The sequence below is a fragment of the Dipodomys merriami genome, unplaced genomic scaffold (assembly GCF_024711535.1).
Source record: "Dipodomys merriami isolate MVZ:Mamm:240054 unplaced genomic scaffold, mDipMer1.0.p SCAF_4, whole genome shotgun sequence".
NCBI classification, from domain to species: Eukaryota; Metazoa; Chordata; class Mammalia; order Rodentia; family Heteromyidae; genus Dipodomys; species Dipodomys merriami.
In genome coordinates, this window is record NW_027205603.1 from 71171889 (window position 1) to 71198498 (window position 26610).

At 33.4% G+C, this 26610-nt stretch overlaps 1 protein-coding gene across 2 annotated transcripts in view; it reads right to left on the bottom strand.

Moving 5' to 3' along the window:
* Positions 1-26610, bottom strand: part of Nudcd1 (NudC domain containing 1) — a 60865-nt gene that overhangs the window by 18108 nt on the left and 16147 nt on the right. For both annotated transcript variants that reach the window (XM_069991264.1, XM_069991263.1), the window contains exons 3-9: positions 22829-23014; positions 19931-20111; positions 19324-19506; positions 17137-17341; positions 11806-11950; positions 9812-9937; positions 36-195 (exon numbers count right to left, since the gene is read on the bottom strand). In XM_069991264.1, coding sequence (XP_069847365.1) covers positions 36-195; positions 9812-9937; positions 11806-11950; positions 17137-17341; positions 19324-19506; positions 19931-20111; positions 22829-23014 — 1186 coding nt within the window. The remainder of the gene's footprint in view (positions 1-35; positions 196-9811; positions 9938-11805; positions 11951-17136; positions 17342-19323; positions 19507-19930; positions 20112-22828; positions 23015-26610) is intronic.

The window sequence follows — 26610 nt, forward strand, 5'->3', positions numbered from 1 at the left end:
CATAATGGAAATGCTGTGAAGAGCCTACTTTGTACCTAGAGCATTGAAGGTTGCTATATGTTCCCACATATCATCTTGTTTCCCAGAGCGAGGTTGCCAGAGAAGGGCATCGACATCATGGCGCAAACAGAAGCAGGGCATTTCTTTAGGATCCACTATGACAGAGAAAAGGTACTGGTTGCTCCCAAGATTCACCTAAAAAATGATGAATAATTTAACCAATTATTAAAGGAGACAAAACTGACACACGACACTAAGTGTAAGCAACTGTTCTAAACTTTTTAAAGACATCTCCTAGCATTTCTGAAAGAAATGTTTCACATTCATTTTAAAGACAAGGGAAGTGATGCACAGGGTAGATAACATCCAAGTTGATCCAACTCCATGCTCTTAACGCTGTGCTATCTACTTCTCAACTGTTAGTACGCTAGTTTAAAAGATACTATAAAACATCAGTTCCATAAGGAAAAGTTTTGAACCACAGAATACAATAAACTTACTGATATTAGCTTGTAATTACCAAAATAAAATAAAATACGAGCTATAAGAATTTGTAAGCATGTTCTATATGTTAGGCATATTATAAACAATCTCTACTACTCATAAGGCTGTTTCTATCTTCATTTAAGAGATGAAAGAATAGCCGTGGAGAGATTTGAATAATGTGCTGTGGACTAAACAGAAAATTCACAAACTGGGTTTCTAACTCAAATCTGTTCATCAATTACTTTCATGTATAGCTGAATTATGTTATTAACATCAATGTAATGTCAGTAATTATTATTGTAATACTTGTGCCTAAAGGAATTCATTTCAATACAAAATTGATTGAGTTTTATAATTGAATTCCATCTACGATAATACTTTTTATAATGGGTAGAGTGAAACCATATTCTTAGAAGTGTTTTCATCAGAGTCGGTCTATATGACAACAAAAGTCATACCAAAATAGAAGGTATACAAAATCAACAGTGCTTGATAAGGAATTGGTTTTCAGAAATTGGACTATATCTTATTATCTTCAAGTAATTGTACACAGGGATTAAGGTTACAATGAATCACGATCAGTATCACCCTTCCCATCGTTTTCCCCATCTTCCATCCCAACTCTATCCTTCCCCTCACATTATCTGGTTCCATTTCACATATGAACATTAAAGATTGTAACTGTGCTTGCCCATCATTAGGTTCTTAACGAAATACTTCATAAAGTTTACTGGGGTCAGCAGCTTCTACACTTAACCAAGTAGAGATATGGATCCCCTTGCTTTTTAGTTCTTACCTCAGAAATCTTACTTTCTCAATAAACTTTTTCCTTGGTTCTTGGATGTTTAAAGAAAAATGTCAAATGACACTTAATGAAAGCTCTTCAAAATCAGACCCCGGAAGACCTATTATTAATTCCAATTATTCTTCTTAAAAGGTAGCAAGACTAGATCACAATTTATAAAACTCTCCTATTTTCTACTTCCTGTTCATGATGTCTCTATGTCAATCATATGCTACAATCCAGTGGCATCCAAGTTTACTTCAATGTTAATGATAAAGAAATAATAACCACCTAACAATTTACTTTGCTATTGCTATTGAACTTACCTGTTGCACTGACATGCAATTAGAGATGAGAATGATTATAAGTACAACAGTAATAACCACAAACTATTGTTATATGTGAACACTATATTTTAACACTTGCACAGGGGTTGACATACCATAATAAATGTTCAATTTTACCATTCTATACTTCTCTGTATCTACTTTATATATTACTGATATTCCAAAAGAATGAAGTAACCAACATTAATAAGAAAACAGTTTGGGCATGATATTTCCAAAGCCTCACACAGTATTTGCATAATTTTATGCCTATGCAATGTGTGCAAAGCTAGTTAAAAAATAACAGAATTCCTCTGACCTAATCCTAAAATATTTCCTTTATGTACAAATTTTTAAATTCTTGCCTCATTTAAAAATAAATGAATTAATTGTTCTGCTTCTCATTTCATTTTTTATTGTATACACTCCATTTTGTGAGTAATTTCAAACCACCCAGTATCTGTTACGTAGGTAACTGGCACACCTGGAAGCAGTCACCTTCCCCTCCTGCAAGGTTACATCCTGGGGCGCCCAGGCCTTCCAACTGACCACAGATCCCAGGCCCTGAGGTCCATCCAGATCCAGTGTGGCCACACCTTTCCCCCACCTGGCCATACCTCTTCCTGTCCCTGGCCTAGATAAGTCCTGGCCCAGGGGTGGGTCTCCCCTTTTTGGCCAAGTCTCCCCACCAGGCATCAGAGGGGGCAGCAGTTTGGTAAATAAATTTCTTTTCTTGCCTGAATAACCGTGTTATGTCTCTTCATTGTCTACTTAATGAAACCTACCTACCATATCTGGCAGTAGCAATATATACCAAGTACTCTGAGATGAAATACTGCATCTTGGTACTTGGAACTGAACAGGATCTCTTACATGATAATCAGGTGCTGTACAGCTAAGCCATGCCCGCAGCCATTCATTTGTTGTTTTTGAAATATGATCTGGCTAAGTTTTTCCAAACTGGCCTCCTACTTCTGTCTCTGCCACTAGAGTAAAAGGGATTATAGAAATGCACAAATGTGGCTGTGATGCTCAATCTTAACTGTCAACCTCATTGAGAGATGACTAGTAAAGTACATCTATTCCTTTTCCTTGAGCAGTCCGTCTAGAAATGCACCAATCTCTTTTAGAGAACTACCTTTTGATTTCATCAGTTTTCTCTATTCCCAGTACTCAATTCTACTGGTTATTTTTAGTAGTATATAACTTTTATCTTCTTGGTAGGTGGCTCTTGTTTTTGTATCTTCTTCTGATAGATGCCTAAATGATTAAATGGAGATAGTTTTCTAACATATAATGCTATACATTTTCTTCTCACCACTACTTTGCATCCCACATGTGCTGTGTTTCTTTTTTTGTCAGTCATGGGGTTTGAAATCAGGGCCTAAGTGCTGTCCTTAGGCTCTTTTGCTCAAGACTAACACTCCACCACTTTGAGCCACAGTCACATTTCTGATTTTCTGGTGCCTAACTGGTGGTAAGAATCTCATGGATTTTCCTGCCCAGGATGTCTGTGAACTGTGATCCTCAGCCTCCTGAGTAGTTAGGATTACAGACATGATCCATCAGTGCCTGCCCCTGTGTTTCATTTTCATTCAATACTAAATTCTTTCTTTGTGAGTTCTGTGACCTGTGGGCTAATGAGAAATGTGTTAATTTCCATATATTTAGAATTTTGGGGGGTATTTTTTGTTCTTATTTATCTTATGACCGAAGAACATTTAAATGTTTCTATGACCCAGAGCATAGTCTATTTTACTGAATGATTCATAGTTCTTCTGGGATGCCAAATAATTATATATAAGCCCATTTGCTATTGTCTTGCTGCTCTTGGATGGTGTACTTCTATGTATGTATGTATGTATGTGTATTATATATATATATGTATGGATATTTGTGTATATATTACCTATCTATATAATCTATTTCAGTTCTTGCAATTTTTAACAACCTGTTTCCAAGGTAACTTTTTCTTTTCTCATAGATAGAAGGAATGCTCATCAGTTTGCTGCAAACATTTGTCTTCTCTTGCTATGTTTTTAATTTTTAAATTTTATTTGTTTGCAATTTTTATCTTTATTAAAATATAGTACATATTCATTTATTTTTCCACTGTGCCCTTAACATGTCAACCATATCACAGTTACTTTAAATTGACCATTTCATAGTCTAAGAACATGGGTCATTTCTGAATCTAGTTTGCTTGTTTCTTCTCAATGGGATGCTTTACTTTTTTCTTTGTTGTGTCTTGTAGTTTTTTTTATTGAAAAATGGACTTTATGTGCCAAATAGATTATGAAATAAGTTGTATTTATGTCTAGGAATGAACATACTTCTACTTAGGTCATTAGTGTTAGAGATTGATTGAAACATGATTTGTATTTGTTTGTTACTATGACTAGCTTCAGTGCATTAATAGATTCAATTCTTCCAGTGTCATCTTGTACTCTGAAAGCAACTAAGTTGGTAGAGGATTTTATTCAATGGGATAAAACTACTCTCATCCCCAGGCATTCTTGGTGCACTGATAACTATAACCTGCATAAAGTCTAAAATATTAGCAAACTATGTAAGAAGTTCCGTATCAAGCAAATTATATACTAGAGGATTCCACTCCCTCACTTCTGCTGACAGAACGTAGGCTTCAAATATAAAAGCTATCATCTTTCATCCACTGACATACAAAATAAACAATCAGACTGAAGCTCTCTCCCACAGGTTCCTTGTCTTCTTGAAGGATGTTGGACAAGACAAAAAATCCTCTTCTTTGGGAAGTCTACATGCCAAAACATTCAATTCAAATGTTCAAAAGCAAGGTAGAACACATAACAAGAGAGTAAAGTAAGCAGAAACCATGACATCATTTGTAAAGAAAGAGAGCAGTTACTTCTGCTCAGTAGAAGCAAATACAGAAGATGTCAATATGACAATGGCAAAGCACTGAGACAGAAGAAGGCAAGGGCATCTGATTCCCAAATCAGACATCAGAACTATGTCCTATTATCTAAAAATGTTTATGTCTTTAAGCCTGACTTCCAATGCATTCCCAGAACAACTTTAGTTCTTCCTAAGATCTGAAAAAATTTAGTTTCCACTGTTGCCTACAATCCCAACATATGCTAACTTATAACACTTGAAGGTGGCAAAGGTTTTCTGTTATCTGCAATCACAAAAAACTCGAGACTACCAAATTCCAGCCAAATGAAAAGCAAATCAGAATTAAATAAATTAGAATGAATGATAACTAAAAAGCATAAATGTGTTCTTTTGTATGGTCCTTCAAAGACAGAAAATAACAATAGAAGAAATATTTGAAAAGCAGGGAGATACTACGTTAAATCTGAAGTGGACTAAACAGAAATGAGACACCCATTATCTACTGAAACAATCACCTGAAAGAAACAAGGAGATGTTTAAAAAGTTTTTGAGTCAAGAACAGGTGCCATAAAAATGGAATGTAGCTGTCTACCATGTCCAAGAATATTGATTCATCCATTAGTCCTACCAAAAATAAACAAACAAGAACATACAAATCAAAGTTTCCTTCACTAGAGAATTATGTATTTTGGTGTCAACAAAATTTCATGACTTTAAAACGTGATAGCCAAGAGCAAAATAAAGACTACAAATAAGAAAGAAATGGATGGCTGCTCTGGGCAGCAATACATCGAAGTTAGGAAGCAGTAGTCAATAGCTCATAAGTAGTAAAATGAATACTAACAATAAATTCTGAAAATCCAGCAGGCTTAGGCTATTTACTGTAGGAACAAATGCTTCTATACATTATTAGAGATGCACAGCAAGTTTTAACTGATGGTCACAGTGAAGACACACAAGCATCAAAAAATGCTTTGCAGAATGTTCCATATAAAATACTAAGCAACCAAAACAAGTCTAGTAAGATTCCAAGAGTGAAGAAATGGCTTTGAATATAGTTGTCATATTTGACAGAGAAAAGTTAATTGATCTGAACAATCCACTGATTTGGGTACTCAATCCTCACTGACGCCAAAATGAATGGTTTAAAACAACACAAATTCATAAACCAGTAAGATCTAATTCCACATTCATTCTATCTTCATGTTTATTATAGAAAAGGTCATATGTATCTTTGAAGTACTGGTGAAAACTACAATTATAGTAAGCCAGTCACTACAGAAAATCTGAAACATGCATTTCAAGTAGTCAACTGACTCTTAAATTTCTTGGTGGAACATCTAAATAATTACATACTTCAGAAGATTAAATGTCAAAGTGAAGACATTTAAGCAATCTTTAATAACTGGTACTACCAAATTAATTGAAAAAATTCTATTCAGAATTAAGGTATTTGTTAGAAGGCAAGATTGAACCAGTTTCAAATTCACAGTTTCAAAATCCCATATAGAATGCATTATTAAAATTATATATTCTTTATACCTATATATACATATACACACCCATATACACACACCCATACATATATGTATGTGCACACATATACACACGTACACATGTATGTATGTATAAAGAATTTACTATCTTATTTAATGTTTGCTACCTAAGAATTAGAAGTATCCATCTTACATAAGATGAAAGTAAGTCTCATGAAATGCTTAAGTCACTAACAAGTAGTGGCTGAAATTTAAATTTAAATGTGCTTCCAAACTCATGTTCTTCATTATCAGACTATGTTCTCTCCCAAGGCCTACTTTATAATAACTATTAAGCAACTATTTAACTGTCTATAATAAATATTAAATGTCTGTGGCTAGGCACTATTTCAGATGTGATACTCCACTAGTGCAGTATTTGAACACTTATTAATTATCTATACAATTAAAGTTATCTTTCGCTGACTAGATCTTTGCAAGACATAAGTTATTAGCTGAAAAGCATAAAATACAATTGAGGAAACAAACTGATTTTTAAGTTTACAAAAACTCAAGACAGTAACCTCTACAAACATGTGGGGAAAGGAATATTTTTTGCAGCTTAAAAAATATCAAATTGAAATTATAATGTATCACAATGATACCAACTTTCAATGACCAATAATGTATATTGGCAGATACACGTTAAGTATAACAAATAACAAAAATACCTATCAAGAAAAAGTACTAACAGAAAAAAGGAAGAGGAAGTAGTTGAGAAGACAGATAATGTGGTTGCACGTTATCTAGGTTAACAGAGGATACAACATAGTTTTTGAACTGAGAACTGAGTAAGGTAAGAGAATAGTGCAAAAGTCCGAGTATTTCAGACAAGGAAAGAAGGAATGTTAAGAGTCCTGGGGAAGAGCATGTTAATAATCTGGGGAATGGCATGAAGGCCAGTGTAGCTAAAGAAAATGACTCAAAGAAATGGGTAGAAAATGAACGGCAATCAGGACAGCATGCCAGTGATTTCTAAATCATGAGTCCCAACAATAAAATCAATAGAATAAAAAAGTATGTAAAAAACAATTTTCATTTTTATTAACAATGAATATTATTTACAATAATATTCACATAGTAAGGGTCATTCCGCTTTGTAGAATTTTTCCATCAGACACCTATATCCCGAGTGTGTGTATGTGTGTGTGTATGTACATGCGTGTTGTCTCAATTTATAATGTATCACTACCTAGAAAAATTATAGAAACATTTAAAGACCTCCCATTGACCACAGTAAGGACATTGGGCATTAATCTTAATATGACACATAGAAGCTTCATAGGGAAGATAGAAATAGAAAAATTATATAATTTATTAAGACCTTTAAAAGGGTTGCTTTGATCATGAAACTACTTACTATTAATTAAAAGGAAAAATAACTTCAAAGTAGAAAAACTGGTAAATAGTATATAATCAAATCTGACACCACAAAAACAGAGGCAAAATTACACCTAATCTCATCTAATGACATATACTCCACAAAAGAATCACTATGTGGAATTTCTATCAAAATTGCATTGAATCTGATGAGGGAATTCTATAGGATTATAAATTGAGAGATAGTATATAAAAGCTACAAAATGAAGTTACCATCAAAAGGATGAGTTAGTGGCTATTTCAAAATGGAGACTAAAGAGACACCAAAGCTAAATGTGGTATGAGACATTGGGTAAGATCCTGAATCAGAAACAAAATTTGCTCAAAATTTGTTCCTTTTTTGACCCACTGGTAAAATTTGAATATAAAGTCTGAAGTGTTATATGTTAAATTGTATGTGGTTATATAAAATAATCTCCTGCTGGGAATGTGGCTGAGTGGCAGATTGCTTGGCTAGCCTGGATGAGGCTCTAGATTCAATTCCTCCATACCACATAAATAAGAAAACAAATAAAATTAAAAAATAATCCCTTCATTTTTAGCATATAAGCAAATTGGTGGAGGTAAAGAAAAACTGTATGTGAAACTCATTCCTAAATACCTCAGTAAAAAGAAGATATAAATGTCACAAAAGACTAAACACTAATAAAATCTAAGTGAAAATATTCTTATGTTTGAATTGAATACCCTTAAATTAATATGTGGAAAGAGACCTTCAAAGACTAATTCAGCTAAAATAAAGTCATTAAGGAGAGTCTTAATTCCTAAGACTAGAGAAAGCTGTTAAATACAAAAAAACAAGGTATCATGAAGAGGAGAAAAAAAGGAGGGAAGGAAAAATTTATAATGAGAGGAACAGGTAAGACTCACTGTGTGTGTGGGGGGGGGAGGCTACTGGGGTGGAATTCAAGGCATGGGTGCTATTCCTTAGGTTTTTCATTCAAGGCTGGCATTCTACCACTTGAGCTATGCCCCTACTTTTGGTGGCTAATTAGAGGTTAAAAGAGTCACATGGAATTTCCTGCATGGGCTGGCTTGAAACTGCAATCCTCAAATCTTAGCTTTTTGAGTTGCTGAGATTATAGGCATGAGCTACTGGCACCTGGCTTAAAGATTTTCTTTTTTTGTTTGTTTGTTTTTTTGTTTATGTGGTGCTGGGGAATCGAACCCAGGGCCTCACGCATGCAAGGCAAGCGCTCTACCACTGAGCCGCCTTCCCAGCCCCAAGATTTTCTTTTAATCAATATAATGTTGGGTTGGAACTTAAGATTTGGTAAATCAAGTTCCTGTATTGTTTTATAATCTACAAAGCTGAGGACTAAACCCTGGAGTAGAGTGACACCAAGCCACGCCAGGCAACATTCATACTAGTCCACATTTCCCAAGGCTTTTAAGCAGAATGCAATTCTGAGGGAAGCAATTATACACATATGACCTACCAGACAGTAGGAAAAAAAAATCCCAATTGGTTTAAGAAACTGAGTAAAAATATTCCAAAATGGTAATTTTTGGTCACAAAAATTAGTAAGAAACACAAATAGAAAAATATTAGTTGCAAAAGAAGTAATATACAAATTTGTGAAAAGTTAGATTAAAGTAAGATTCATCTTGACCACCAATTAGTAACCATCAAACAGAAAATCAAAGGTTCAGGTAATGGTGCAGTGAAACAGGAAATTAGTCAAGATGTTACAAATTAGAACCTAAAGTAGATACCTGTTCATCAGAGGTAGTCTGTACTATTGGACTTCTGTAACTCTACATTAAATAGTGCTACACCTAAAAAGGGATTTTTAAAAATAACAGGATTGTAAATAATACAGTTATAACATTTTTAAGGAAAAATGGTATAAGGTATAGAACCAACAAACAGCTCCCAAGAACTATAGTACAGTCAATTTAACCAGGAGTTGAATAACATGGGGAATTGTACTAATGTTCAGTGAAAAAAGCAGATAGAAAGTTAATATACATTTACATGGTCATACTGTGTGAAAAAGAATGGCACAGGAAAAAAGCTAGCTAAACAGTATTAATATGAAATATTACTCAAACAATCTAACTTCGTTTTATTGTGTTTGATATATTTGATGGTATGGATTACTAGTATGGACTGATGGTTCCTCACTGAGTAATAAGACTTATCACAAGCAATAACTACTAATCCAACATTTATTGATTGACTGATTGATTGATTGATGGAGACAGGGTTTCCTATGTAGCCCAGTCTGGTCTAGAACTGGCTATGAAGCCCAGGTTAGCTTCAAACTTAATGATCCTCCCCCTCCCTCTTCTCAAAGGCTGATACTATATGTGTACTCTACTACATTTGGGTCCAATCAAGATAATTTTATAAAACATTTATCTGTCCTTCAATTATCATTTCCATTACCTACTTATTTCCAGAAATAGTAAGAACTTACCACATGAGTAGTTTTCAATGAACTGCCATCAAATCTGCACAAACTAGAACTCTCTTCAAAGAAAATATCACATTCTTCTAACTCTTGAGCATTACAAGGAGGTTTTTCTTTATCTGGATTTGGATTCTTAAACCAACAAAAAAAAAAACAAAACAAATAATAAGCAAAACAAACAACAATAAGGAAATAGATTTATTCATTCTTAGAAATGCTATGATTACAACAACAAAATTAATTCAGACCCTTGTCTAATAAAAACAGTATCAACAAAAACAGAGATATCACAATAATTGAGCCAACAGAAAAAAAACATGAATAGACATCTGATATACTCAAAGACATTAAAAGTAAAACAAAAATATGTTGAGAATTAATATTACCAGCAGACCTACATTATACCTTGCTACAGTAACTTACTCAAGGAGGAAAAATGTTAAATGAATATCCATCCAAATATTAAGAAATGTAAGAGAAAATGACAAATATGCAAATCATTTTTTTTCTTATTTTTATTCTCTTTAAAAAAGAACTGGCTAAAGCTAAAAAACTAATGTGCTGTATCTTTATAACATGGAAATGTAACAATATTAAAATGAAACATGGAGCAATAGAAATATCATTTTAAAGTTCTTAAATTATAAGGGAAATAACATAGTTTTTGAAGATGGTGATACATATGCATAGTTTACAAAATCCACTGTCACATATACATAAACACAGCTAATAAGCCAAAAACAGATACATCAGTTATAAAATAATTTGATTATGCTTCCTTGTTTAAATACAAGAAGCTAGCAGAGTAATAAGATCATGATAATTAAGCAATAAATTATAAATACACTTACACATAATAGAATTCACTAAACAAATGTTCACATACCTAGTTTATCAAAATACAGTCAGTTATTTAGAACTTAATAAAGTAACCTGAAAGACTCTTTGTTCAATACTCAACAAAGCAAAGCAACAACAAAAAATCCCTGCCAGGATGGGAAGGGGAAACAAAGGAGGAGGCTATAATGCTTGATAAGAAATGTACTCATTATCTTGCCCATGTAATTGTAACCCCCTGTACAGTATTTTCACAAAAAAAAAAAAAAAAATCCCTGCCAAACAAAAACTTACTAAAAAAGATGAAAGAAAAATCTATAATGTAAAATCTCTGCTAGAGTCAAAATTATTATACTCTCAGCGCTTACAATACTAAATATTTGCTGACTGAATAAACATAGGACGAGGCCTATATTATTAAGAAATGAAAGTACTGTTACATATAAATTCAGTGCTTTCTGAAATTTTTAATTAATGCCAACAAATACAACCCTGGTTTCTTTATTTAGCCATATCTTCACTACAAATGCATTTACAATCTATTTTATCATTTACTAAGGAAAAATATTCTCCATCTTTACAATTCAAGATGGCAATAATATATGCTAATATGTTCAGTAAGTCATTTTTATATATCTACTATAATTTTTTGGAAAATGAACACATAACTGACATTCTAGTATATTGTATTTGCTCAGGTTCACAACATGATCTTCCAAGTCATGAACATGGAAACATTTTCAAGCCTCATATTTGAATGAGCACTATGTGCAATAACATTATCAAAAAGAAGACATGTTATGTATGATGTACGTGTAAATCTTTGATGTTCTAAAGTCACCTAGAAAATTTCAATGATGAGAGTATTAACATATAAGGCAAAATTATAATTTTTTCTGTCACTACTGGCTTCTTGTTTCTTCTAAAGGAGAATATATGTAAACAGATGCATAAATACATGCATACAATATGCCCAGACATATGTGTGCATTCACACAGTACAAGAAATATTAGAACTCTACACCATTTTATAATATTAATCGCATCAATAGTAACTGATCTCTTTTATATTAGGAAAGGCAAAATCATGTTGGAAACATGGCACAATTCTCTTAAATACTTTTGAATTATTGGAAAGTCACACTACTATTGCTACTATTTACCAGTTCCTCAGAAGTCAAATGCATCAAACGCTCAGCAATTACAGCACACTGGGCTGCGTCTCTTAAAAGTTCCCCCTGTTTATCACCAACCACTAGCTCTGGCCATGTGAGTCCTTCATTCTTCTTAATCAAGGAAATCTCCAAGCTAAAAGTTTAAATGAAAAAAGTGATGTTACTTTCACCAACTACATAAATTATACAATCAATAAATAGAAGGACTTCCTACAGACATTAAGTAGCTGGAATCTCAAATATGTTCATTTTAGCTTTGTGATAGTAAATCTCTAATTCAAGGCTATTAGCATATATCAAGGTTCCACTAGAAATGGTACACCAAATATGGCATGAAAAAGTTAGTGACTAGAAAGGCCAAGAGGAAGACCACTAGAAAGAATTGTTGTAGTCCAGTGATGGAATTACAAGTAGCATAGGTACAGTGTTACAAGGGAAGGTCCACAAATACAGGAGATCTCTTTGGGTATGAACCCAACAATTAACTTTATTTTTACAAATAGTCATAATATACAATTATTATTGAAAATATCCATCAGGTTCAATCAACTTGTTAATTTCCAAAATGTAGATTTTAAAGAACTGAAAAAAAAAAGATTAGGAATTAGGGGGAAATTAGTTTTGGAACAAACACACAATGATAGTAACATCTCTATTACTTTATTTGAAAATTCTGTACATTTAGGTCATTAGGATGAAATTTTGAATATGTTCTGAAGGGCCTGAAAATAAACTGAGATCAAGAATTGATGAGGCAGGAAAGAGTGACAAAAAAGTCAGAACAGATCATATTAGATACAGGAAGAAGGAAGAAGCTCATGTTCCTTTGGAAGAGGGGAAAATCAAGTACAATGCCTTATGAATAGAATCTGCTCTAACGGAGAAAGTGGGGTAGTGGTTCTTCTATAGCCACATAACCTTTTCCATATGCCATCTTTTGTTACAGGTGAACCATGCTAACCATCACCTCAAACACAACTGCAAGCAAACAACTGCCAGAGTATAATAATAGCTATTACCATCATTATCAAATAGAATATGTTAACCATTCTTTTTCAAGGTGGTTATTGTCACCACCTCATGAATTAATTGCATCATTTTAACATTTTTCTGACTACTTATTTTAAGAAACCATACAAAATGGTAATGCTTATGTAATGTAAGTTCCTATCACATAAGTAATGAAAATTATCATCACTATTATGAAATACCCTATTTCACTATTTTCCAAGGAATAGGCTAGTCTTGACGATGAAGATAATGAAAAGAAAAATAAAGACTGCAGCTCATACTTACTTATTGCTTTACCCCATGACAGGTACTGTTTTAAATGCTTTATATATTTTAACTCATGTGTTGCTTACCATAACCAAATAAATAAGTACTACTGACATATTCAATTTATAAGCAAGGGGAAAAAAGCACAAAGAGATTAAGTAACTTGACAAGTTTAGAAGCTAGTAAAGCAGTCTGATTCCAATCCATGTTTTTCACTACAGCACTATTCTATGTCTCTAAAAAAAAAATATGTAAATAACCATTAAAGAACTTTTACTCAGAGACTTGAATGTATATACACATTCCCAGTTGCTATCTTAAGAAATCTGATGCAGAATGATTTATAAGGATCTAACTTTAGTTTTCTACAGGTGTTTAACTAATTATGCCAGCAGCATTTGTTAAAGAGGCTGTCTTTCTTCCATTCTATTTTTTTGGTCCTTTATCAAGGATTAGGTCTGTGGGTTCATTTCTAGGTCTTGAGTTCTATTTCTTTGGGCCTCGGGCCTGTTCTTGTTCTAGTACCAAGTTGTTTTTATTACTATAGCTTTGTAATAGTTTGAAGTTTTGTATTGATATTCTTCCAGCACTGTTCTTCTTGCTAAAGATTGTTTATGTTATTCAAGGTCTTTTATTATTCCATATACATTTTTTGATTGCTTTCTCTATTTGAATAAAGAACAAAGTTGAGATATTGATGGGTGTCACACTGAATTTGTAGAGAGCCTTTGGCAGTATTTGGTGGGGGAGGTAGGGGAGGAGGGAAAGTGGGAGAAAAATGAGGGAAGGGTTAACAAGTTTGACAAAAAATGTACTCCCTATCTTACGTATATAACTGTAGCCCATCTGTACATCATCTTGACAATAAAATTAAATTAAAAAATTAAGAGTATATACAATTTTAGTTTTGATGAATTTCTGAACCATCATTATTTTGCCAACTGACATGCATATCTATATTTTAAAACTAGACCACTAGTGTCCAAGAAAGATCGAACAGTAATATATATTATAAACTACATACTACTAAACAAAATCCTTCTAAAGAATATTAACTATTTGAAATCAAAAGTAATCATATTTTCAAGTACAAAAAAACAATTTTAAGCCACTTACCACTTACATATCACTGTAATTATTTTTATAACACAGAACAGTAATCGAACACCTTAAAATTACTAAAAGAATATTGAGCTGAAATTACTATATGATGTCTAGTTATTCCCATAGACCTCTGGCTGGTCTACAAGAGATCTTTAGCTGATTGGTAACTTATATTTAAACATGTTCTACTTGTTTTCATACATATGATTAAACAGAGTATGTGATGATAATGTATAGGGGTTCTGAACTCAGGACCTTGAAATGATAAAGGAGATGCTTGTCACACTTCCAACTCTAAAATATTTTTTCAGGAAACTTTCAGAAAATTATTTTTCTTATCAGAAAATGTAACCAAATCATCAAATGCTCTAACACCTTTTAAAACTTTAAATTTTCTTTGAACAGGGTATTTGTTTTTTAGAATTCCATGAGTTAAGACTCAGACTCACATTAGTCTTATACTATAAATCCACAACTATTTTATATAAAAATAGCTAATAACCTTATGCAACATTAACATAAATCAACCAAATAAAACTGAAAAAATTAAGTGCCTAATGCTGTTTTAACCACCTATAGTTTAATAATAATAATGAAAGTCAACATTGAGGAGTAAAGTGTTTTGAACAACAGTCTTGCAAAGAAACATGGCAGTAAACTCAGATTATTAAAGTTTCACAAGTGCTTAAAATTTTAAAGTTTCATAGACATTTGACCTTTATTTATAAACAAACTTCTATTTCTTTTAATGGACAACTTTAAACAGAATTCATAAATTAGCTAATAAACACATATACTCAAATAATTCTGAGGAAGTAGTTACGTTCCTTTTTATTCTCTTCTAAACAATCCCCCTACTCCTTACACAGTAAACTGTTGTATTTTGTATCACCACTGACTACTTTTGCCAGTCTATAATTCTGTATATGTGAAATTATAAAATATGTAATTTGGGGCTCTGATTTCTATGTATGCCACATGCTTTTGATTAATTTATATGGCTGTTTAGCTGTAGTTAGTTCTTTCTTTACAGAGTAGCATTTCATTACACAAACATACCACTTTATCTATTCACATTTTCCATGATCATTAGAATTGTGTGTAGTTAGTGGTTTTTCAAGTAAAGCCACTACGAACATAGTTTTATCTGTAAGTTTTTATTGTGAAAAATACTGTACAATGAATAGTTTTTATAAAATTTTTGGCCTTATTTAGTTTTTCAATGTTTATCTTCATTTTGTCATTGGGAAATAGAAGAATAGACAGAATCGATAGGCTACCAAGTATGTATATGTTTGATTTGGCAAAAAAACTGTTAAACAATTTGCCAAAGTAACTATATTATTTTATTTCACAGTAGCTATGCTTATGTTGTTTGTGGTTCCAGATTCCCCAAGATTCAATACTGCCTCCCTTGTTAATTTTAGATACCTCATCCTGGCTTTAATTCTCCTAAAGATTAATGATTACTTTTCATATGCTTACTAGATATTCATTTGATTTCTATTGTCATATGTCTATTCAAATCATTTGATCAGTTCTAAAGCTGAGTTGTCTTTTATTATGAATTTGTAGAAATCCTTACACACTGAGAATGAAAATACTTTGTCAGAGTACTGAGAATATTTTCTTCAGTCTATGTTTATTTTTATGGTTTTTTTTAAGGTATCTTATTTAAGAGAGCAGACATTTTCAGTCATGAGGTACAGAAAACTTTTGGATGAAGTCCAATTTATCATATATTTCTTGTTTTTTTTCTTTTTGCTTATTGTACCCTAAACATGCAAACAATAAAATAAATATAAATGACCAATTTACATTGAAACAAAATTATTTGCCAAAATTATGAAATAAATATTATTCCACAAGTAGAAATGTATCATTCCTATTTATTTCTGCATATGAAAAATGATATGTAGTTATTTACTGTGGCAAAAGATTTGAAATAATTAACTTATTGGTTCGATTAGAGGGACAATATTTTTAAATGATGCTTCAATCAACAGACTAAAACTATTAACAATATTAAAAAATCTATTGTTAATTCAAAGATTTACTCTTGAAAATGAATAAAAACAAGATATAGGGCTGGGCTGTAGCTTAGTGGCAAAGTGCTTGCATAGCAAGTGCATCATCCTGGGTTTGATCCTCAGTACCAAAAAAGAAAAGAAAAAAAAAAAGAAGAGAAGAAAGATGTAATGATGGGTACAGTATTTTTTTTTAAATCTTTTCTCTTAAAAAGGAAGAAAAAAGCATGGTGCTAGAATACACATGAAATACTCTGAAATGAAACAAAACAGCTGTGGATGAATGTTGAGGCTGACTTGGAGGGAGGTTTCTAGCTCTATTCTTCTATACGCTTTAAGTTTATAAAAATGAGAATCTATTATTTAGTAAATAATTTATACTTGGTAGAAAAGTTAAGAGTTCAAATTAAAATAGCCATTTTCATACTGTTATTCCTATATCACTTATCTTTAGAGAGGGTAATGAAAAGTAATACTATGTCCTACAAGTGATAACTACCCTAGTTAATCTTAACTACAGTTAAGTTGTTCCATGTAGTTATTATATTTTTAATCAATCTTATGAAAATTAATGAGCCAGGTGCTGGTGGCTCAAGCCTATAATCCTATCTACTCAGGAGGCTGAAATATGAGGATCACAGTTCAAAACCAGCCTAGGCACAAAAGTCTATAAGATTCTTATCCACCAGAAAAAATTAACTACCAGCAAACCAGAAGTGGTGCTGAGCTCAGAGATAGTGCCCAGGCACAGAGTTCAAGCCCATGACCAACCAAAAAGATAAAAGAAAAAAAGAAAATTAATGAGGAAGAGACAAAAGTACTGTATTCATCTTTGATGCCCAACTGGTATGGAAAAAATAACAAGACAAAAAGATTAACTAAAATTTCAAATATGAAACTATTAAAATACCTATTATTCTCTTTAATTATCCATGTACTGCTTTCATGATCAACAGATGAAAATAGTTTTCCTTCTAAAATTTGGAGACCCTTCAGCATGATGCTGATGTTATCAGGCAAAAATTGTACTTTAATGTCTTCCTTAGTACTGTCTTCGGGAAGCCGCACTGTTACTGTCACATCGTCTTCACTCTGTTGCCAGTAATACAGAGGTTCTAGAGGTGAGGAGGGAGATGAATTACATAATCAAAATGAAACAACAATATATAAAATTAGAGACCAGAAGATATGAAAGAACATCTATTTAAAATAATCTCAGCATGCTTTGTAGAGATAATCTCACAGAAAAAAATAAGCATAAGCAAATATATAGATTTCCTTGGGGAATTTTCACTGGAAAAGTTGAAGCAATTAAATTTAACATTTTCAGTTTCCAAGCTTACCTATTCCTCTAGGAAATGACCAGTCACAAAATACTATTGACAGCAATCTTTTCTTTGGTCCTTATATTCTCTCTTTCCCAACACATACACACATATACATGTGCGTGCGTACACACACACACACACACACACACACACACACACACACACACACACACACACACACACACACACACACACACACACACACACACACACACACACACACACACACACACACACATTCTTTGCTGAACAAGAATATGATGTATTTCCCTGAAAAGAAAGCAAAGTGATTTATACAAAATCATAACCCAGTGGATAACTTCTGCCAGAAAACGCATCAAAGACTGGAAAGTCACACAAGCTTTCAGTATAAAGAGTCATGGAAGCTAGGGGCCAATGGCTTACACCTGTAATTCCAGCTATTCAGGAGACTGAGATCTGAGGGTCACAGTTCAAAGCCAGTCCAGGCAGGAAAGTCTGTGAGACACTTACTTCCGATTAACTATCCTTTCCCTCAAAAATAAAAACTGGAAATGGAGCTGATGCTCAACTAGTGGAGTGTTACTATTGAGCTAAAAAGCTCAGGGACAGTGTCCAGGTACTGAGTTCAAGCCCCAGGACAGGAACCAAAAACAAAAAGTACAAAACAGTGAAGCAAATTTGTTTCAATATCAATATTAATAAAAAGGTTAGTTTACAGAGTATGTATAATTGTAAACACTAAAAATCTTATAAAATATATCAGTTTGGCTATAAACATCAGTGATTTTTGAGACAATATTCTTTTGAAGAACTTTAATAGAATTCATACTCTTCATATACAAATACAATTTTTTTTCTGAAAGACCTCGTTAATTAAGCCTTTCATTCTAAAACATGATCTTTACTCATTCATTTAATATTAAAAACTGAGTGGTTCTGTCTGAAGAAACTTATTTTCAGCTTAACATGAAGGTTAAGAACATATGCATCAGTCTACCTTATTGTCTACAAGTATTCAGTATGATATACTGGCTTCAAAGTGCCAATATAACTGGTATTAATCAGTTACATGGTAAGTGTAGAATAAAGAATCAAGTTAGCTAATACACAGATCATTTTTTAAAAACAATCTTTGGAGCAGGGTGCCAGTGGCTCATGCCTGTAATCCTAGCTACTCAGAAGGCTGAGATCTGAGGATCACAGTTCAAAGACAGCCCAGACAGGAATGTCCATGAGACTCTTATCTCCAATAAACCACTCCGAAAAATGGAAGTAGTGCTGTAGCTCAAGTGGTAAAGCGCTAGCCTTGAACTTAAGAACTGAGGGACAGCGTCCTGGCCGAGTTCAAGCCCCACGACCAACAAACAAACAAACAAACTATAAAATTATTCAATTTTCACAATATTTTGGTGAACTATTTTTTTACAAAAAAAAAAAGGAAGAAGGGAATACAAAAAAAATATTAGTGGGGCTGGGAAGATGGCTCAGTGGTAGAGCGCTTGCCTTGCATGCATGAGGCCCTGGGTTCGATTCTTCAGCACCATATAAACAAAAAGAAAAAAGCCGGAAGTGGCACTGTGGCTCAAGTGGTAGAGTGCTAGCCTTGAGCTGAAGAGCTGAGGGACAGCGCCCAGACCCAGAGTTCAGGCCCCATGACCGGACCCCCCCCCCCAAAAAAAAAAAAATATTAGTCATCTGTCCTGACCTGGTAAAACCCCACCCCTAATTAGGAAGAAAAAAACTAAAATGAATATCACTTTAATCTATGAAGAATAAAGTAAAACCACCTTTGATTTTCTCTGGCATGTCTTCTTCCATAGTTTCTTCAAGATCATGACCAGCCTGAACAAATTTGAAAGACTTGTAGGAGACAATCATCAGACCATTTCCATTGGGCTCAATAGCAGCGTAATGTGGCACTGACTTCCCGCGGAGAATGTCACGCTTAGTAATTTCATATTTTTCATTATCTGTAAGAAAATATTTTACATTAAATAAAAAGTCTAAAAAGATTTGAATATTAGTTGTAATCATACCTAAGTATTCTAAGTATATTACTAAAAGACACATTTATACTCTTTTCCTAAGAATAAAAACATTACAACCTAATTTTCTACAAATAAGTCTGTAATTTTTTTTTTAATATTTTACTTTTTGTGCCAGTTGAACTCAGGGCCTTATGCTCTTCCTCAACTTATTTACTCACAGATTACACTGTACCATTTGAGTCATACCTCCAGTATGCTATTTTTGCTGGTTAAATGGAGATGAGTATCTCAGAACACTTAGGCTTAATTCAAATTTCCAAACCCTACTAATGATGACATACATTAGAGAGAGAGAGAAGTGAGAGAGAGAGAGAGACAGAGAGAGAGATTCAGAACTTTATTTTACCTTTATTTTTCTTACTGATAGTGACCCACTCCAAAGAAACATAGAAACCACTTCCTTTGAAATCCGATTCCTCTTTCTCTATTCGAAGAAGTAGGGTAGCTATTGAATGTTCTTCAGGTTTCAGCAATGAGATGCTGTGAACTATAATAAAGGGATCCCCCAGCTCTTCATTAAACATAATCTATAATAAAATCACACACACACACACCAAAATGGCCATATATGAACAGCGATAACAGAGGAAATATATAAAAGACATAAATATTATTTATTAGAAGGAATTCAGTCTTTTTTAAGCCTGTAAAAGCAGACTGCAAGTTTAAATAATGCTCTCTACAGAAAGAACTTAAAAGACAACTGTACAACCAAGCAAACTAGTTCATTCTCTTGACTTAAAAACAAAACAGGGATTCTAAAAGAGAAAAAACAAGCTAAAAGCAATCTTGATAAAAGAAATATCAAGAGGAAAAACTATCTATATGTAAAAGGAGAGGGCATGGGCAGGCAATGCTCACTGTCTCTTCACCATCTCATACAGGATTTATTACTGTGTGCAGCTGGCATTCCTATGCATGTATGCCTTCTTCTTATGCTTTTTATTTGTTTTCCTTTATATTTTCCAGAACTTCATAAAAGTAACATATAAAGTATCAGGGGGAAAAAAAAAATCACTAAAATTTCTTAATTTCAAAAGCCAAAGCGCTCACACATTTAAAGGTAACTAAAATACAAACTCTGTGTGTGTGTGTGTGTGTGTGTGTGTGTGTGTGTGTGTGTGTGTGTGTGTGTGTGTTACTGGTAGTGGCTAAAATATGATGGTGAAGTTGTGTGTGTGTGTGTGTGTGTGTGTGTGTGTTACTGGTAGTGGCTAAAATATGATGGTGAAGTTGCCCACCAAAAGCCAAGTTAAAGACACACAGAATCCTATGGAATTTTCCTTATATGACAATCATGATTCTTTAATAAGATTTTCAAAGAAGTAAAAAACAATTTTTTTTTGTTTTTACTGAGTTGATCTCAGTGTCTTCTATTTGATAAGCAGGCTCTCTACTACATGTGATAGGCCCTAAGTTTTTTTCTCTTTAGTTATTTTTGCGATAGGATCTATTTATGCCTTGGGGACCAAAATTATTGGTTAATTGGGTATAAAATAGTAATCTAATCCAAAGAAACTTAGAAATTACTTCCTTTTAATGATTCCATGTAGATAAAATGATAGGCATATACCTCCAAACTACTGGAGGAGATGGGGGGGCAGGGTCTCTAGATTTTGCATGAGCTAGCCTCAAAGTACAATTTGAAGTCAATTTCAGACTTCCAAACAGCTATTATTGGCTCCTAATTGAAAGACTTATAAAGAAAAGTAAGCTACAATGTTATCAAACACTTCTAGCCAGGCACCGGTGGCTCACGCCTATAATCTCTTAGCTACTCAGGAGGCTGAGATCTGAGGATCCCGGTTCAAAGCCAGCCTGGGCAGGAAAGTCCGTGAGACTCGTATCTCCAATAAACCACTAGAAAACGGGAAGTGGTGCTGTGGTTCAAGCGGTGCTCACCTTGAGCTGAAGAGCTGAGGAACAGCCCCCAAGCCCAGAGTTTAAGCTCCACGACAAAAAAAAAAAAAACTTCTACCAAAATTATTCAAATAGTAGGCTCACTTGAAAGATTTCCATAAGTAAAACAAACAAAAAAAAAAAAACAAGAAAACTCTTAAATACTGAAAACTGAAATGACAGATGAAGACAAGTTTTGAATTGGTTTGACTGAGTTTTCCTTTTGTTTGGGGAACAGTAGAAAACAAAAGCAAGAAGAGAAAATGGTAAGTTCTGTCATGTACAAGTTGCTAGCTTATTGTTTCCTTTTTCTTTCCCCAATGAAGTCTATCCTATCTCCTTAATTTCTCTTCCTGGGCTTTACATACTAACACCATCCTAGAACCTCTTTTCTCCATAGTATGCCCTTTAATCAATTCCACCTTTAGATTTTCTTTTGTTTCATCAATTCTCTCAGTTTCTTTTCCTTCCTTTTTTAAATTTATTGTTTAATATTTATTTCTTTTATTAAGTAGCTATAAAAAAGGGAGTTTTAATTACAGAAGCCAGGTTATGACCAGGTATAATTTTCCTCCAAGAATTAAAGGCTGGTAGTTTATAGGCATTGGTCAATCTGATTTTAAAAAAATCTTCTTACATGTAAATATATTAAGTATGTCTACCTTTATTCAACACTTCAGGCTAAATGCTGGGATTTCTATAATGCTATTACAATATACTTAGTATAATTCAAGTGAGTTGAAATAAAACATTTAATTCTACTGAATATCATTTAAAAACCATGACTCTCGAGACATTGACTCTATACAGAAATTAATTCTTTATTTATAACCACTGACATTCTAACCGCTTAGATTTAAATCTGCTTCAATTTTTTTAATGAAGTAAAAATGGCAATTTAAGAGATTAAAAAAGACATATTTATCTTATAATGTATTTTCGGTATGAAATAGCCCAATAAACTTGCTAAGTAACTCATGTAAATACATGAGTACCCTAACATGCAGGCAGAGGAGAAAATACCCCAATGTAAGTTTAAGTCAGCCGTCCTTCAAGGGCACAAAGGTGGCAATGCTTATTACACCATTTTACACATAAACACAACCCCAAAACCTTTGCTAAAATGGAACACAATTCTCAATGATTGCTGTGACCTCAGAACTGGCTAATGTATGAATTTACAAAAGGTATAGGTTTTATGATTTAAAGAGATACAAATTTATAATAGATAAGCCAAGAAGTCATTTGCAAATTATCCTTAAAACATGTGATTTTAAAATAAATAACCTTACTGTGCACATATCTTCTGGACTTTACATAAATCTTTAAAAGAATAAATCCTTACCTCCCATTTCTCAGAAGCACTATTTCCACGTTCACCTGTTGCAATGACATACAGTCTTCCAGTACCATCTGACAACGTAACCCACGAGGAAGATGAGAAGTGGATAGATGAACAAAGGCGATTGTCATATGCTGTCAAATCTGTAGGAAGTCGAAACATCTCCCGTGGTTTTCCTAAAGCAGTGTCCTAAAAAGAAGTCTAACATTATATATTTATTTCCTTTTCACTGATCCATACTCAGAAAATAAATATTTGCAGTTTAGTAGTTTCTCTCTTCCTCAAGAACTGAGCCTAATTCCACTCCCATTACCTTATTTGTCAGAAATGACCAATATAGTAAGCTGAGAGGGATAGTATTCAGACTCAAGGACTAGATCACCAAATACTTTACATACTCTGATTTGTTATCTTTTATTAGCTAGCACTAAGGAAGGTAAGCTGCCAAGCTGTGAAGTTAATTAAGTACTCAGTTACTTGCAAATGCATATGTGAGGAGAAAATGAGGCCTCCTATCATGAACCAACCTCTGAGAGTATGGATCATTTCTGAAACATGTTCTTCTGCCCTAACCAAACCTTCAAATGACTGCAGTCTTGACATCATAACATCATGAGAAACCTTGAGCCAAAACTCCTACAGAAACTGAGATGACTCTAAATCCTGGCATCATCCAGTAAAAGGTAATTAATACAGTACAATAATCTAGTTTTTGTTTAATTTTAGAGTTAATGATCACTATTTTAAAATCACTAAGTTAGAAATATCACATCATGCTCTAAATGCAGGCACACATTCATTGCTGAATGAAAGTACTACAAACAATCTATTAACAATTTAGGCTTGGTGAACAAATGTTTAATTGTGTCTGTGACCTCATAATTTCAAGTTTTAAGATAGGTTGCATCATTAAAATACAAGACATAAAACAGGCTTACTATAGAGGTAATAAACTTCCTCAAAAACACCAAACTGTATCCAATTCAACACAACTTTTTCCTTAAAAGTTTTGTTTTTGCTTTTAGCTTTTGTTTTTCATTGAAAATGAGATGCAGGTCATCTTTAGGGTGAGAATGACCAGAAGGAATTTTTGATTTGTGCGTTTTCCTCCCTGCTCCTAGCACCCATCAGATCTATGTGCTTATTAATAAATTCATGGAAACCATACACACTGTCTTTAGTCACTTTTTTTTGGTAACTACTTTTTATTTAAGTAGTGGAGGTTTGAACTCAGAGTCTCACACTAGGCAGGTATTCTACTACTTGAGCCACCCCACCCCCACCCCACCCCTCTGGATTTCACTGGTTATTCTTAGGATAAGGTCTTACTGTTGTCTCCCCTCACCCTCCATGAGCCTCCATTCACCTACTTAAGGCTTCTGATACTTGCTGGGCCCATGGGCATATGCTACTGAGTTCAGCTTCCCTCTAAGTAGAAGGGATATTCAAGACTTTCCTGTCCACACTGTCTCAGAAATACGATCTTCCCATCTTCAGCATTCCAAGAAGTTTGGATGATAAGTGTGAGCCACAAGTATTCTGATTTTTTTATTAGTATGTACTGTATTCCATTTTTTGCAATATTGGGGTTTGAATTCAGGGCCTTGTGCTTGTTGGCACTCCTAACATTTAAGCTGTATCCTTGGCTTTTTTTGGGCTCTGGTTATTTTTTGTTGGTGGTGGTGGTCATGAGGCTTGAACTCAGTCTGGGAGCTGTCCTGGGGCGCTCTTCAGTTCAAGGTGAGCGCTCTACTGCTTAAGCCACAGTGCCACTTCTAGTTTCTTGGTAGTTTATTGGAGATAAGAATCTCATGGACTTTCCTACCCAGACTGGCTTTGAACTCAGCCGCCTGAGTAGCTAGGATTACAGGTATGAGCCACCAGTGCCCGGCTGGCTCTGGTTATTTTTGAGATAGGGTCTCATTTTTTTTGCTCAGGTTGGTCTGGACTGTGATCCTCCTACTTAGGTTTCCCAAAGCAAGGATCTTTGGTGAGTCTCATCTTACCAGCTTTTGCCGCTGAGATGAGGTCTCAAAAAGTCAACATCCTGAGTAGTTAAGATTACATCATTAGCCTGTACCTGTACCTGGCTGACCACTGCTTTTCCAAAGTACTCAATTTAGTTTTTCATTGAAAGAGACTTTTCTTAAAATTTTTTTTCCCTTTCTTTTTTTACTGATTTGCATAATAACATATAAAATAAGTTTAAAACACAGAGTTGGCATAGGTTTTAAATCTAAGTATTTGCAATTTAAACATTAAAAGTAAAATTATATTAGCATAGATCTAAGTAGCTGATTAGTAGTGAACTCACAGTAGTCTCCAGGATTATGTTTATAGAGGAAATAGAGACTCTGAGTTAATTCAGTCAGTTAAGTGCAGGTCAACTAAGACCAATTCTGCTGTCGGGTAATTTCTATGTAAGCATTCACAACATAATATGGTATTCCCACTAAAAAAAATGTAATAAGTAAATGGCTGGAACTCTAAAAATCTTTTCGAAAAAAATTTAACTTTCCTCTTCCCATCATATATAAACATATTGCATGTTCCAAAGACAATCCAAATGTGTTAAAGAAAAACTGAAATAATTATAATAATTTAGTATAGTAAATATATGCTTTCCTATGCATAAGTAAAAGATATGTAGGGAGAAAATGTCACAAACACAAGACCAACATCTATAACATATAAACTCCTTAAAAATCCAACAAAAAATGATTATTTAAAAATTTTAATAAACATGGAATTATGGATATCTAACAAAGAAAAATAGAATAAACTCATTATATTAAATGTACATGTATATATTTAATATATATGTAAATGTATATTTAACATAGTAATATATACATATATATGAATTAAAGTAAGATTTCCCCATTAGCAGGGGTGGAGGTATAGGGGTATATCTTAGACTAGTAATATCTGTTCTTGACTGAAGTGCCCTGCTGGTAGAAATAAGTATAGGTTTTCTGGAGATGATAAATAAATCATTTTTTTTATGTACTCTGATATTAATTCCATTTATAGAAAGTTATCTTGTAAGAATACTTGCACATATATATATATATAATTTTAAATGTAATAATATTGATTATTTAACAACCCATCCCTGATTATTAATGGAGAAATAAAAAAAGGACCCCCAAGCACTAGACCAAGCACTGGACCTATCTTGGGAACATCAGCAAGGTCTTTGTTTTCGATAGCCCAACACATATAACACTGTTCTATTAGACATAAACAGTTTTACAAAAATATAAGCAGATAAGGCAATTATGTGATTATGATGCACCAAAATAAAACAGCATCACTTCATAATGATATCTGAACACAAATAAAACAAACACTATAAATAAGGCCCCAAATCAGACCAACATGACCAACTACAGCTTTTTTAATTACAGCCTGAGCTTCACACTAGTCCCACTTAGATAAATCTTAAGATACTAATCAGAGAATTTTCTATTCTTATAAAAGTGTTCAATCCAGAGGAAAGGTCAAATTCCTGACACAAATCACTCAACAAAACCCAATCCTTTACTATCAAGTTTTTAAATCTTATTGAGAGACTTTATCTCCCCATGGGGTATGTTCTCCCTTGCTGAAAAAAGTAATAAAAATCTAAGTTGTTCAAACACAAATCTATGCCTGGCATCTTTTTCAGAAGAGCACTAGAAGGAAATTGTAAAATACAATTCTGTGGAATACCAATTATAAAATAAATGGTGAAAGGTTAGTATTACATTAAAGAATGAATAATGCATGCAAAGAATAATAAT